Consider the following 16,548-nt stretch of genomic DNA (forward strand, 5'->3'; position numbering starts at 1 on the left):
ACGTCATGGCCTCAGTCCACTGACCACAGGTTTACCTAAGTCCTTGTTTTTGGCTTACAGGTTTTGGGGCTCACAAACCCACTTTCGCCGAGGCCGTAGCAGAGTCCCGCTGAGGTCAACTGGTCCGCCAATGTCTCCCCACTCTAGCTTTGTTTCTGTGCTCCTTCTCATATAGTCCAAGTTTTCTCCTACAACCTTTAACCCTTTTCTCCAGATGATACATTTCTCCCTTAAATCTCCTCAATATTACTCGCTCCAGATGGTAACACTCACTTCTCAACTTCAATGTTAATCTCCCCAGACGGTAAACCTCTACCTTTAACCTTCATAATATAGCTCTCTCTCACTTCATTGTTACTTGCTCACTAGAACCTTCTTCTCCTACCTATCCTTTCCAAAGACCTCTTGCTCATCAGTCTCCTCCATACACCATGCTGCAGCTCATTCTTACCTCACACCGTCTCATTAAGCAAGCTAGCTATTATACTTTAGTATCTGCTCCTATTGGGTGGTTCTGAAGGACAAGGGTTGCACACGTGTTGTGTATGCAGTTCGGTTCCCTGATTGGGCCATGCATCACGGTTCATGTGGGCTGATAAGGGGCTGGCCTGAGCTTATGTGAAGTCCTTGCAGCCATCATTTCTTAGGTAACTGCCTTAGCCATATGTGAAGTTCCTTTTGCCCTTTGAAGACTTTCTGGCATGTCATGCGTTGATCTGGGTCCCAGTGTTCTCCAAGCATATAAATAAAAGGTCTGGGAAACATTTGGTAAGAAGGGTAAGCTGTTTATAACACGTGTGAAGCTTTCATTGATGGGAAATTGTAAATTTGTAATTCCTCTGATGCTAGCAGGAGAGCATTGTTTGTCTATTCTGAACCCTCCCATGAGTCTGTCACAAGAGAAGTACCTGAGCTGGGCCGTGGCCATTGGCTCGAATGGCTTTTTCATGAGGCATGCCAAGACTGTTCAAACTCCATTCTGGAGAAGTTTGTTTCATTGGAGGAAATGTTCGGAAGAGTCCTTTAAGAAAATGCTTCACCACCCTATTGCTATACATTAGGCTGCTGTTACTCCATCTGGTGTACCTGGAGGTGGCTGCTAGGTGTACCTTTATGGATGCATGGGCCAGACCCTGCTTGGCCAAGCAGAGGAGGTATGGAAATAGCTCCTCTGGTGGGACTTGGATTGTGTTGATTTGCCTCCCCTCACACCAGGTACAGAACGTTTTCCACTTCAGGTTATAGGACTTGTTAGAGGAAGGAGCACTGGCTTTTAATAAAATGTCCCTGCAGTTCCATGGGATCGTCAGATTTCAGAAGTCTGTGAAATCAGAAGCCACACTGTTAGGAGAAGGTCTTACCTTGGTCCTGTCAGATGATGCTCGGGTGATTGTGTAGTTGAATCGGGTGATCTGCCGAGAGCTGAATGAGATCCGAATACGTGGTCTGGCAAGGCCAGTCTGGGGTCATAAGGGTTACCTGGAATGAGTGTACTCTGATTATATGCACTAGCCGGCGTATGACTGGAAAGGTGGGTGAAGAATACGCAAACCCCCCCCCCCCCCCCCCCAATTGATCCCTGTGGCGGGGTCCTGCTAGTGTAACTTTTTGCACTTCTTGTTGGTACTTGTGGCAAACAAGTCTTTTGATGGGTGACCCCTTCATTGAAATAGCTGCCATGGTTGAGCTCCCACTCGTGGTCATGGGACTCTTGCCTGCTGAGGCTGTCTGCCGTCTGATTGTGGACTCCTGGGAGATAGAATGCTTGCAGGGATATGCCTTGGGGTATTGCCCTGTGCCAGATGGGTTGTGCTTCTTGTGACAGGGTCAGACTGTTTCCCCCCAGTGCTTCCTGATGTAGTACATTGTAGTTGTGTTGTTTGTCAGGACACTGACCGACTGCACTTTGAGCACTGGTAAGGAGGATTTCATTGCCCATCTCACCACCCTGAGCTCAAGGACGTTGATGTGCAGAGATGGCTCTTGAGCCATCCACAAACCCCTCACATGGAGCTGGTCAATGTGCGCGCCCCATCCTACCACGGACGCATCCGTGAGGATTGTTTTCTGGAAGGGTGGGTCTTGGAACCGTTTTCCTCTGGTGATGTTGGCTTTGTTGGCCCACTCCTGGAGCCATTGCGTTAGCTTGGCTGAGACTTTCACCTTGCCCCCCCGCCCGGGTCCCTGAGGTCTGGGACCAATTTGCCACAAGGAATTCCTGCAGAGGTCTCATCTGGAGCCTGCAATGCAGGATTAGAGGGATGCAGGATGCCATAGTTCCCGGGAGACGTATGCAGGAGTGCACTGTTATCCACCTTTTGGACTTGAAGGTTAAGATCAATGCCATGAGGCCATGTACCCTTTCTGTTGATGAATGTACCTTTGGTTCCCTTGTAGAGAACTCTGTGCCTAGAAATTCTACCTTCCTGGATGGCCGAAGAGAGGTTTTTTTAATTGATGGCAAATGCCAGGTCCTGAAGGCACTAGACTGTCTCTACTGTGGAGTGACCCACTTCTGCCATGGTGCATGCCCTCACCAGCCAATCGTCCAGATAGGGATAGACATGGTGGCCCTCCCTGTAGAGACTGGTGGCCACTGGTGCGAGACACTTGGTGAATGTGTGGGGTGCTGATTTCAGCCAAACGGTAGCACCATAAACTGGTAGTGAACGCCATCCACCATGAAGCACAAGTATTTCCTGTGTCTTCGGTGGATTGGGATGTGGAAATAAGTATCCTGGGGTTCCAGGGACGCCAGCTAGTCATGGTGTTGGACCGCCTTTATGACCTGTTGTAGGGTTGCCATGATACATTTTACTTTTTTATGAATTTGTTAAGTTTCCGCAGATCCAAAATGGGTCGTCACTTGCTGTCGGGTTTTCGAACAACAAAGTATCAGGAGTAAACTATGCCCTTTTTTGTAGCATGTGTTGTACCTCTTTTATCAACACGCTTGTGTATGTTTGAACTTGGTGACTTGGTGGGATTTGAGGGGGGCGAGAGAACTCTAGTAGGTGGCCGTGTGTTATCGCTTCTAGAACCCATTTGTCTGATGTTATGCCTCTCCAGTTGTGGGCGTACTACGAGACCTGCCCCTCCACCCAAATGTTTTTTGGTGGATAGTCATTGTTGTGGCTATTTTCTGCCACCCCATTTGGGAGTCTTAAGGTTGTTTGTGCTGTTGTTTCTTCCCGAAGTCCTTAGATCTTTGATAGCCCTGTTATGATCCTTTATACCCCGGGGAGTAGTATGACGAACCCCTGGTGTACTGTCTGCTTCCTCTGGTTGAGGTGGCTGTGGATGTACCCGCTTTCCCTGAGGCTCCTCCGAAGGGCTGAACAGACCAGCGGTTTTGTAAAGAAGTTAGGGAGCGGACTGTATCCGAGTCTGTCTTAATGACCTTGAGGGCCTCATCTATTTTGGGACCGAAGAGATTCTTCCCTTCAAACGCCATATCCACTACCTTGTGGTGGATGACAGTGTGATAATCTGTGCACTTGAGCCAAATCCTGGCACCTTCAAACCACCCCATTGCCAACCTGCTTGAACCCTGTTTAATCGAGGTCCACTGCCATGTTTATACTGTGGTTGGATGCCTCTTCGCCCTCTTTGACGATCGCCCTAGCTTCTTTCCTTATGGCCCCTGGGAAATTATAATTATAATTGTTTTTTTAAAACACGCTTAATACCGAAGGGGTTTCTAAGCGTGGACCCGGGATTCAAACCTGTGTTGCTTTGCTTCATCATGCTTCCAAGACGAGCACATTGCCACTGAGCAATACTACCCGTGCCTACGATGTTCGAGGATGGGTGCTAGTTTATACCACATCTCCCGATCATAGCGGGTGATAATAGCAAGGGAATTGGCCGCCTTTAGGTGGTTGCTCCTATTGCCATAATTTTCTTGCCAAAAGTGTCCTGTTTGTGTGCAGGTGGCGCTGCAAATTATTGCTTATACAATTTGGCTTTCCAGCCTGCCGCCACAGACACTACTGATCCTGGAGATGGTTGTGAGGTAGGCCACTTTGGCATGGAGTCCAGAGGGTTTTATTTTGATCTAACTGTCCCTTCACTGCCAGTGGTGTAAACTGATGTTTCATGACCTTCAGACCTTCCTGCCATACGTGATCAAGGATCGGTATGGAGATTACTGCCTTCCTCCTCTTTCGCAAATCGTTGAATATGAAGCACTCTTTTTGGTCCTCGGAAGCAATGAGGCCCAACTCATGGCAGGCCCTTGTGACCATAGTGAGGATCTCCGAGATGTCATCCAAGGGGGGGGGTGGAGACGGGTGGAGTTTGGGGCCCCCTCATTGGGTGGGTTCCCAATAGCTCAGTCGATATCCAAGTCGTCGTCTCCCTGGGGTGTATGCATGGAGGTTGACAATGTGTCATGAGGGTTGTCCCCATCAGTAACACTCAGCTCACCCTCTTCTTGTGCCCGCCGCAGAGGCGGTGAGAGGCTTTGATGCCTTGGTTGTGGGTGCTAGGGAGGTGTCTTGGTGCTGAGTTGGATCTGGGTCGTGATTGGTCCCGGGAAGAACACTTTGTCGACCGGGCCAAAGACCTTGACCTAGACCTGTGATGGGGAGGGGTGACGCTTTCGCTGTGGTGGTGGGCACGGTGGTTACAGTGCAGGAAACACTGGCTTTATTAAAGTAGCGTCCAACTGCGTAATCACCCTCTGTAGTGAGGGGAGCACTTGTAAAGACAACAAAGCTTGCAGGCTGGCTAGCAGGGCTCGCATCTCAGTGTGGTGTGCGCCCAAGTGACTTGGCCCTGGTGTAGGATGAAGCACTGACTCCAGCCCTTGTGTGTGGAAGTGGTGTTCTGACTGGTTGCAAAGAGGAAATGTGTCTCCCTGGAATGGCAGGTCTTTCCAGGGATACTGTAGCCTCCTGCTGCTTGCATCCGTTGTTCGTGTTGTGTTTCGAAGTAGTCTATCAATTTCATGTTGTAATTTGTCCACCGGAATGACTTCGGAGTATGTGATAGGTGAAACTGGTGAAGGACCAACCTGTTCCTGTGGCCTTTCTAGAAGTGGGACAGCTCTCTGCATGGTGTCCTCTCCCTCCATGTGGGTTTTAGGCATAGCCTTACCCGAGACAACATCTGTAGATTGTGGGACGGTAGTCTATGCTTCTTGAGGCTTCTTTTGCTTCACCGTAGACGAGATTGACGTTGACAAACTGCCTTTTCCTGGGGCCCTCTTATCTGTCGCTGATGGGGATTTACTCTTCATGGACACAGTGGTAGTCTTAAGAGTGTTGTCCCGCCAGAGTTGGTGTACCTGACGAGTGCTTACGACCTGTAGACAAGGACCCGGGCCCCGTTGACTAGGATTAAAAATTAATAGTGAAGATTCTCCAAGGAGAAACACGCAGACTCCCATCCACTTCAACACGCGGTTAGAATCTGAAGGGAGGAAGAGGAGGAGGGGCTAGTACACTAAATACTCTAGGTCCCATTGGTGGGGACCAAAAGCACCCATAAAGAGGGTGACAGTCTACAATATTTAAGGTTTTATTTTCTTTCAGCAAAGAAAACCCAAAGGTAACCAAGGATTCCCAACCTGACACTGAGGAATATTCACAGCATGTGAATCTATAAAAGATCCAATGCTGCAGGACTGATCTTTCCCAAAAACACCCCAGGAGTCCTTCTCTTCCATCTTTCTTGACGATGATCATCAACACAATTAGTATGTGAAAGATAAGAGGGCACACCACTCTAGCCAACTAGTCTGCGAGACCACTATAAAATAAAATGTAGTGAGGTATTTATGCACTTATGCTCAACAATAAACTCTTCAAACCTAGTGATGTGTTAAAGAACATCCTTAGCCCTCTACTGCAAGTAACAGAAAATGTCTTCAGTAGAACCCTGTGCATTTTGTCAAACATCTAACAATTTGCTGCCAGAAATACTGTACAGTTATCCAAAAGGAGTCTGCATATTCAACCAAAAGCAAGGCACAAGACAGAGCAGAAACTGTGAAACTACTGATCAGAACTTCCTCTGTGGATCAATCATTTCAATTGGAAACAATATGAGCTCCCTGGAAAGTGAACTGTGCCAGACCATGACCTTCTCTGCCAAACTAACGTTCTGCAAATGCAGACGTCTAACCTTTGTTGATACTCTGTTACTGTGATACTTTTTGCAACAGGCTAGTTGATGATGCAGCTTATTAAGTGACAAAGATAATTTCTCCGACCCCCTTGATAGCTTATCTCATACTAATATGAATATTCTGCAAATATTGACTTTTAAGCCATTACTATAATACCACTGGGATATTTCTCCCTTAGCAATACCTTTTTGCCCAACAGACCAATTGTCCAGGCCAAATAACCCATCACTCGGCCAGTCTGCAACATCAGTAGAGTGGCCACAATGATAGTCTTCACCCCAGCGATAGTTTAGTCAGTTAATTCCATCACATTTATTGCTCATCACACTGTTACATAGCCACTGTGATAGGTGACAACACTGACAGTTAACCACAGTGAATCCTCGCCTCACTGCAAGCCTCTCATACAGTTTAATCTCTCAACACTGATAGTCACCAACAAACACAGGACATCCATAACTACAGCAATGCCCTGCTACAAGAAGGACACACTAACAGGAATGGAGAACAGAGCAAGAAAGGAAAACAACACCACACCTTCACTGAAATGCCAGGAAACACTAACCAGAGTCCACAACATTGCTAAAGCACCACCAACCATCATTAAAGGAACTAAAACTAGTCGAAAAACATCATAAATCGAGCGTTACCTTTCCACCTACAAACCAACCAGATTAGAAATCAAACGCACCACAAAAAAGGTCCCAGGTGACATCAGAGCAATCTTTGTTACACTACACACAGCAATTCTCCATAATCCTGCAAAGCAGAAAACTCCAACCATAAAATATCTTTAAGAATTGAGGTTAAACCCTAATCCCCTATCCCCAACACTCCTTTCATAATGTGAGATTGCTAAACACACTACTCAAACAACCGACTGCCAAACTACAATGAAACAAAACAGACGGACCCATCACACAGTCTTCTGGAACTACTCAACAAAGAGACAGATGATCCCACTGCATACCCGGGAGCACCCATCCCCACCCGACTGGAGGACAAACAACCCGCGCAACCCACTCCCACTGGATTGCTAGAAAAAAATCATCCAATAATGAATCAACCAAAAAACACACTCCACTGCAGTCTGCTCAATGTACGATCCATGGCAAAGTACAACACGGAAATACACAACCCCCTAAGTAAAAGTGACAGACACCCTCTTGCTCGCAGAATCATGGCTATCGGACAACTACAACATATTCACTCCCAAAGCCATAGCTAGCAACTACAAACTATTACAATCAAACAGAGAAGGCAGAAGAGGAGGCAGCCTTGGCTCACAAAAACTACATTACCTCCACATTTCTACCATCAACAGACATAGAAGACAGTGAATCCTTCCTAGTCAACTGCAAACTGAGCAACCAATTCAACCTGCTCTTAGTACTTATCTACAACTCAAACTTTGCCACAAAACACATTGAGTTTTGTTGTGAAGTTTGGGTGTAGGCTGCCATAGCCAGCATAGCTGCAACGCATGACAACATCATTGTATTGGGATGTTTCAACATCTGGTTAGAAAAAGATAATGAAACGGAATCAAACCCCCTCAGCACTCACCTGGAAACTCTCCACCTCAAACAAATGGTGAATGAACCCACCCACAAAACTGCATACACTGCTGCTGACGCAATCTTCTGCAGGGAGGGTCTCTCCACTACTGCCCCACTGGTCCCAATCATCTGAAGTGGCCATCATATGATCACCTTCACCATCAGAGCCCCAACACCTGCACTGACCACAACAACAAGCAACCAATGACAAACAAAACACCCAATATCCCCCAACTAAACAAAATGACTCCAGACACTGTCAGAGATAATATTTACACCTGGATCACAAACACTCTACACCAACTGGCACCCTTAAAAACCCTCAAACCTACACAGAAAAAGGTAGCAGCTAAATGGATCACAGAGGAATGGAGAGGACTTAAGAAAACAAACCGTAAACTAGAAAATACATTGAGGAAAAACTACAACCAACTGGACAAAATTAACCTTTAATGATAAATTTGGCTATATACAGTGTCAGTTTTGAAAGGCAAGAAAGCGCACTATTTTGCAAGAATGCAATCAGCAACACACCCACAAAAGGAAATGTACAGAAGGATCAAGGACCTAAAGAACCTTAGTTCATAGAGTAATACCCCATTCCCTCGCAAATGTTATGTGACAACATCTCAGAACACAAATACACTAAATCCAACAGACCATAGATGCATCCACCATAATCACCAACAACGCCCTATCAGAAACACAAACCACACTAACCAGCTCAACTTTCAACCAATTTGAACCAATAACTGAGGACATTTTCAGCAAAGAAAGAAACCAACAAGACTGGATCCGCCAGTGGACGATGCCCACCTTATGTCTCCAAACAGCTACTCGCCTATAAAACACCAACCCTCTACACCAGACTATTAATGAACCTATCACTGAATACTGGAATTGTGCCAAAATCACACAAATGACCCTATATGAAACCGCTGTTAAAAAACAAGGCAGGAAAAGCAGACAACCCGACTAACCTCACAGACCATTATCAAACCTACCTACCCCACAAAAATCCTGGAGAAACACACATAAAAAGAATTGCTCAACCACACGGAATCCAACCGACTACTTCACCAATCCCAGGTTGACTTTAGACCTATGAGAGAAACAAACAGATTTGATACTCCTTTCCATATTGGATGATCTAAAGATGAACGTACACAACAACACCCAGTCTGCCATCACACTATTGGACATACCAGCCACCTTTGATACTATGAAATGTACAACTTTAATCAAAAGCCTGGACGAAGTCGACATTCAAAACTAAAATGGCTGAAATAATTTCTCACTGATAGAACGAAAGAACCTACCTACCTAACACTGTTCACCCCAAACACAAGAAACCTCACCTGTGATGTACAACAAGGATCTAGCCTCTCCCAACTTCTCTTCAATATATACATGCCCCCCTAATGAACCTCATACAAACGTATGGATTTGCATCCAATAACTAAGCAGACAACACCCAGCTCATTTTCAAGATGACTTCCAACAATGATGGCGACAACGTCCTTAATAAATGCCTCAGTAATATAAATATCTGGCTGACACATTTTCTTATTGTTTCACCACAGGCAAGTTCTTCTGAGCTCCTCACATCTCTTCTGTCCCTCCAAATCTTCTTAACAAGTTCTCCAACTCAGCTGTCTTTAACAACTCCATCTAACGTCCTTTCTCCAGCTCCTCAGAAGTGCCCTTTTCCAGTTCCTCCTCAGCACTAATCTCCAGCTTCTCTTTAGCTCCCTCTTCACTATTAGCTCCTTATATTCTCCCCCTTCAGCTCCTCCTTTAGCCCCTCTGTATCAGGCACCACTTCGTCCTCACTATGCACTATCTCCTCCTCATTCGACACCCCCTCCTACTCTGGCCCCATGTTATCATTTACCACCTCCTCCTCAATGAACACCACCTCCTCCTCAGGCAGGCACCCTTGTATTGCATTCCCTCTCCTCAGAAACCCCTTTAGAAGGTACCACCTCCTCCTTACTTTGCAGAACCTTCTCCTCCTCAATCACCTCCTTCACAGTCCATGCTCCTGGGTCTTATTCTGCCCAGCCTCATGCAGTCTACATATCCATATCTTCCTGGGCTACCTCTCCCCAGGCTCCTTTTCTTTCTCTCACCAACCCACTAGACCTCTCTTCCAGCCTCCCGTCTTCTCCTTAGCCCACCCTCCTGGGTTCTCCATTCCTTAGCTTCCTGGGCCTCTGCCCTGGTCTCTTGTCTCCCACGCCAACTCCTCCTGCATTCTTTACTAGGCATTTCCAAATGAGCTTCTACATAGGACTCAACATACTTGACAGGCTTTTTCTTTTATAGGGCCTTGACCCTGCCTTCCAGTCTCTCTCTGTCATTATGGAACTGAGATGCATCTCCCTATGCATCTGATGTGGGGATTGGCTGCTGACCCTGGATCCTACGGACCGCTTACAACTTTGATGTGGGACTTGGTGTTGGTTAGTTCCTCCCCTTTGGCAGTCCTCTCTGCTTGGCACTGCCTGACCCTGCTCTCGAGGGGTCGGCGGGGGGCTCTCCCTTGGCCTAAGCAGCCTTAGGCAAATGATTGTGGAGACCTTAAGAGGTAGCTGATTGTCTGCAAGAATTGCCCATTCTAGCTCAGGGCCTGCTCTTTTCCTCTGTAGTTTTATATAGGATTTCTCCACCCATGCAAGGGAAGTGGAGCGTGCAGGAGCAGCAGGATTCCCACTTATTCCCAGTTCCCAGGACATCCTCCACACACCAGCCCCAGGCCCAGCATCATGTAGTTTATGATAGCCCTCAGCACCCTTGGTGGCCCCACCATCCACTAGGAAGGTGAGGCAGAAGATGTCGTCTCTATTTCCAGAGTCCAGGCACCTGGGTAAGATCTGGACATTTCAAATAACTCTTACTATTTGGACAGTCCTATTAACAGGCAAGTGAAGGGGGGGTTATGAAACTATGTTGCCTTTCTGAGTGGGATTCACATCCTCTATTTAGTAGTAATAATAACTTCTTATTTCGTAAATCCATAATTTGTGTCTTTTGTGTGAGGCCCTGTCTCCTCCTCAGAGAGTACTAATGTTCATTATTCATCCCAATAATAAATCAACCTGTTATTGGCCGGTGAAGACCAGGCCTCTCCATGTGCCCTTCTCACCCAGATCCATTTCAAGCCCATGTGCCTAGTCAGAAGCACAGGGTGCTGCACAGATTGCCGCTGGTTTATTTATTCTATTGTTAACTGTATTATTGGGGTTACAGGATGCTGAAGGCGGCGGAGATTCAGGGGATAGCAGCTCGGAGGACAGTGATGATGACGACAGTGACTCAGACGACGACAGTGGTGATGATAGTGATGAGGAAGAGGAAGAGCAGGAGGAAGACATAGAAGAACCTCTGTCCCTGGAGTGGCCCGAAACCAAGAGAAAACAAGCAACATACCTTTTTCTCCTGCCCATTGTGTTTCCTCTGTGGCTCACAGTGCCCGATGTGCGCAGTCCGGTAAGTGACCTATGTCAGGTCATAGTGCACACCGTACCATTCATGCAAAAACCAGTAGTTCCTGTGGGGACAGTTTGTTAAGCCATTAAGCTACTTATGTTGTCGTTCCCAATGCCCTACATGTGCAGTGTGGTAGTTAGTCTGTACACTCGTCCATGCAGTGCCTTATGAGCACAGTCCAGTAAGTGACTTGTGTCTTAGTGCACATATGATATGATATGATAGGTTATTTGTAACGCGCTTAATACCCAGAGGTTTCGAAGCGCGGACCCGGGGATCGAACCTGTGTTGCTCCGTGTCGTCTTGCTTCCAAGGCAAGCACGCGGCCCCTGATCTATCCTCCCATGGCCTGATAGATCACTTATTGATTTGTGCATGTGTGCTTGAGCATGCAAATCTGCATATTTCGGTAAGTGGCATGTGTCCTTGTGCACACAGTGCCAGATGGGAACCCCAGAAAGACATAATAGTTAAATGTGAGCAATCAACTGCTGCACTTGGTAAATAACACAGCACCCTACATTTTAGCGCATAGCCCTACGATACTTTACAGCTGATCCCCTTTTTGAATTTAAACAGCCTGCTTTGTAATGGTAAATATTTGTCTGATTTGACTGTGAGAAACCCACCTACACTGATCACCAACTTGTATTCCACAGAAATATCAGAAGTACTTTGCACTGACCTTCCTCGGCTCCATTATGTGGATCGCCATCTTCTCCTACCTCATGGTATGGTGGGCTCACCAGGTAAGGTAGCAAGGTATCTGTTGTAGCATTTTGACATTTAGTTGAACTTGGGCACTTTACAAGTACTTGCACTGGAAGGAAGGCAGCATGCGTGGGATGCGAGTTGGAACCGCACAGTACAGTAGCATGTTATGCTCTCAAAGAGGAAGCTGTGGCATAGAAGAGAAATCATAACAGTCATGAAATGCGGTGGTAGAATGGGGCCGCCAGGCCAATGTAATGTAATGCAACATTTGTAGGCAGAAAAATGATTTTTACAGAGTGTAAAGCGCCCCATAAAATAACATTCATTTAAAATGAACACTTTACATTATTTAAAATAACTCTTAAGACATTATGTAAATTATGACAAACAATAGTCAGATAGCTTAAGATTTACCCTATGCTCTGTTCACCATTAAAGCAAATCATAACATAGCATAATTTAAATTAATGACACAGATTAGTGCTAGTGTTCCTATAGTGGAGATTTAAGACTAGCACAAATCCTTAAGCAATCCTTAAGCAAACCATTGGGTTGTTCTGGCCGGAAAATCTAGTTGGGTATTCACAATCAATTGCTTTTAAGCGTACGCCTTGATCAACCATGCATGGCTGCAATACAGATTTCTGTTTTTTCAAAGGGGCCACCATCCATCAGGCAAACTGACTATTTATCAACATTATGCTATCCATAACTTCAACATTTCTTATTCCTAATGTTTTCCTCTGACCAATCAGTATTTCACATCACCACATTTGCCCTATTTCCGGCCACTGACTTGATTGAATTTTGATTGACAGTAACCGCAAACTAAGTCGAGTGAGGATGTCTCTGTGTGATTTCGTAGTAACCTATCAGAGGTCCCCGGCTCTCCAATTCGACTGGACATGGTGGCTAAATAAAGTACAAGAGCTTTCTCATTATCCATAGACCTATGTTTTCGCTTTCTTTTCTCAATGTATACATTTATAACAGATAGCTTGGCTCAAGCTATAATTCCGTAAGGTCTAGTGAGTGTAGCTGTCGCAGACATTGTGCTGCCTTTTGTGAATTGGAGCTTTTTTTTATAATGTTGTTTCTTTGTTACCTATCGCTTACACATTCTGCATTTTCCCACTTAACATCTGGATTTTGTCAATATTGTAATTTGCCTTATCGGTATTCTGCCACATACCCTGCAAGGTTGTATTGCAGAAATTGAGGTTGAAGCTTGAGTCTATTGTAAGGCTCAGGACAATATGAAACAATAGAAACGTTTCACTAATGTCAAAATTTGGCTATGCCTAGGTACTGTGCAACAGGCTAAAGCCTTTGTTAACTTGGTTGAATTCCCCAAACAAATACCTGAAGTTTACACAAACATTGAACAATATATCTATCCATGTTTAGCATCACACTGTACCACACAGAGAGAAATCCTCCCCACAAGTAAACAGAAAGAAATGCATGACTCAATTTTCAGAGCAATCACCCCAGATATACTGGAGAAAATGTGCTGTTAGGGCAATTTCTCTGACCGAAAGAGAAGTACCAAAGAAGTATACGAATCGGAATTGAATATGCTCAGTAATAAGCTGGAGGAGTGCGACTTTCCTAAGAAATTTGTGAAAAAGCAGCCGGGGGAGATGGAATTAGTTACTTACATGTAACTCCAGATCTCCAGCATTGGTATCTTTCATAGCTTCACATGCTGTGAATATTCACCAGCGTCAGGCTGAGAATCCTCAGTAACATAGAATCAATCAGTCACTTTTGTGCTCTATTACATTAGTTTGGGTCATACTTCCCACAGCCAGTAGGGACACCTCCCTTAACTCCTCCCTTGTCAGCCAGCTTCAGATTTGGCAAGCACATGCGAGTGGTAGTAAGAGCCAAATAACGAGCCATGTGGGGTAGGTGGGAGGGTAGCATGTGAATCTATGAAAGATACCAATGCTGGAGAACTGGAGTTACAGGTAAGTAACTAATTCCTTCTCCACCATTGGATTTATCATAGATTCACATGCTGTGAATAGATTACAAAGCAGTATTATAACAATACATATGGGCGGAGGCAAGCTCCCAGCATAACTTACCACTGGAGACTTACTAACCTCACGCAAAAAAGTTCTGCAGAACTGACTGGCTGACTCTATACTCTTCTACGGAATCTCTTTCAACACAGTAGAACCAGTGAATGTATGCACCGATGTCCAGCAGCGGGATTCCGTAGAGCAGTGCTGCCACTGCTATGGTGGAGTGCGACCGGGGCCTGTTGGGAAGTGGCATGCCAGCCTGTTGATGGCAGAATGAGATGCAGGCTACAATCCATCTTGAAACGGAAGACTTTGAGAGAGCCTTCCTGGGCCCCAAAGGTCCAAATAAAAAAAAAAAAAAACTGTTGGTCTGTAGTATGGAGAGCCTTAGTACGAGCCACATAGTACTTGAGGGCACACACTACATACAGCGTATGCCGGGCCTGCTCTGCTGGATACACTGGTGTCTCAAAGAACACGGGCAAACCACCGGCAGATTGAGATGGAAAGAGGATAGCACATTAGGCATGAATGTCAGATTAGTACGTAGAATAGCCTTGTCCTTGTGAAACATCAAATAGGGTGGTTTTGAGGAAAATGCATAGATTTCGCCCACTCGCCTGGCCAAGGTTATTGCCACTAAGAACGCTGTTTTCCAGCAAAGAGGTTTAATGGATGCTTGGTTCAGCACCTTTAGCTCCCACGCTGGCAGTGGGCGACAGAAACGTGGAAAAGATCAGAACAGCCCATGCAAGAACTCATTCACCAGCTGGTGAGACCATGGGGAGGGCACGCCTGCGGAGCAGTTGTACCTGGAGATCGCTGCCAGGTGCACCTTAATGGAGGAATGCGTCAAGCCAGACTTAGCCACGCACAGCAGATAAGCCAACAAATTCTCCGGCGGATGGTCTGAGGTCTGAGTTGTTGGTTCCTGCACAATACCTGAAAATGTTTCCACTTGCTCTTGTAGCACTTCAAGGTGAATGGAGGGCTTGCCCTGGCCAGGACCTCGTGGCAGTCTTGCGGTAGGGACAGAGCTCTGCATCCTATCAAACTGATCATTGTGCAGTTCCCACTGGTGACAAGAGCGCAACTCCCTGCTGAAGGAGTCTGGCAGAGTGTTCTGAATCCCCGGTAGATGAAGAGGAATGAGAAACATGTTGTGCTTTAGAGCCCAATGCCACAGGGCTTGGGTCACCTTGGAAAGCTGTGGGGACTTTGCTCCTCCCTGCTTGCAGACATAAAATATTGATGTTGTGCTGTCAGTGAAGGAAAGACTTATGGACCCAAAGCATCGCCTGTAACTCCAGCAGGTTGATGTGATGGCCCTTTTCCTCCACAGATCAAATGCCTCTGTTATGTTGGTCCTGACAGCGGGCGCCCCAGCCCTCTAGTGAAGCATCCGTTGTGACAGTGGTTTGATGGTCTGGCAACCTGAACGGGGTGACTTGCACCAGATGTTCCCTCACTGACCACCAGCGAAGGCTGCGGTCATCCCAGGACCCTGAGGCTTGGATCCAGCAGACATCCAGGAATTCCTTCACCGGCCTCACATGTAACCGGCAATTGGTGATCAACGGGATGCATGATGACAGCATCCCCAGCATGGATTTGTATTTGCAGACTGGCGTTACCTGGGTTCCGCTGAGACTGTGCAGCTTTTCCAGAAGAGCCACCACCCTTTCGTCCAAGGGCCTGGCGGTGCAGGTCTGTGTGCGAGTCATGCTCCGAGAGTGCCTGTTGCGATGGAAACTGGCACGACTTTGGGAAGTTGATGGAGAAACCCAGCTGCTGTAGACACTGGATGGTGGCGGTGGTGGTGGCGATTTCTGCCAGCGGATAGTAGGGGGCTCTCCTCCATCGCAGGTGCGCAACCACTTGTGCAAGGCATTTGGTAAACACCCGCGAAGCAGACTGCAGGCCGGATAGAAGGACTTTGAACTGATAGTGTACTCCTGCCACCACAAAGCAAAGGTAGCGCCGGTGTGAGTGGCGAATAGGGACATGAAAGTAGGCGTCCTTGAGGTCGAGGGACGCGCCAAGAAGTCTCCTTGTTGTAGCTAGGACAATTCAGCTTACCCAGGAGTTGCTGCATCTTTTCCAGGGTGGTCCTGTCCTTCGACAAATTATTCATAATCTCAGCGTTTAGGCCTTTGACTTTATCCTCTGGTAACCTGCAAGTCCCCTTAACAGTGTCAATCTCAATGCCAAGGAATGTTAAAACCTTACATGGACCCTCAGTCTTCCCAGGCGCTAAGGGAACCCCCATCTCTCCCATCAATTGCTGAAAGGCAGACATTGCACTTGAACAGTCATCGGACCCATCCTTGCCAGTAAATAAAAAATCGTCTAGGTAATGGACCATAGCCCCCCGCTGCTCTCTTCTGCGCGCCGCCCATTCAAGGAACGTGCTAAATGCTTCGAAAAGGAACAAGACACTGAGCACCCCATGGGCATGCATTTATCCACAAAGAAACCCTCCATCCAATGGAATCCCAACAAATGAAAGCTGGCCGGATTTACAGGTAATAAGCGAAATGCAGATTCTATATCCACCTTGGCCATCAGAGCCCCTTTCCCCATATTGGCAACAACCAGCATAGCCTGATCAAAAGAA

At 46.5% G+C, this 16,548-nt stretch overlaps 1 protein-coding gene across 3 annotated transcripts in view; it reads left to right on the forward strand.

Moving 5' to 3' along the window:
• SLC24A1 (solute carrier family 24 member 1) overlaps window positions 1-16,548 on the forward strand; it is a 334,300-nt gene that overhangs the window by 258,446 nt on the left and 59,306 nt on the right. For all 3 annotated transcript variants that reach the window (XM_069624244.1, XM_069624246.1, XM_069624245.1), the window contains 2 exons: window positions 10,945-11,184; window positions 11,844-11,933. In XM_069624244.1, coding sequence (XP_069480345.1) covers window positions 10,945-11,184; window positions 11,844-11,933 — 330 coding nt within the window. The remainder of the gene's footprint in view (window positions 1-10,944; window positions 11,185-11,843; window positions 11,934-16,548) is intronic.

This window comes from Ambystoma mexicanum, chromosome 11 (genome assembly GCF_040938575.1).
Source record: "Ambystoma mexicanum isolate Mex_15411 chromosome 11, UKY_AmexF1_1, whole genome shotgun sequence".
Lineage (NCBI taxonomy): Eukaryota > Metazoa > Chordata > Amphibia > Caudata > Ambystomatidae > Ambystoma > Ambystoma mexicanum.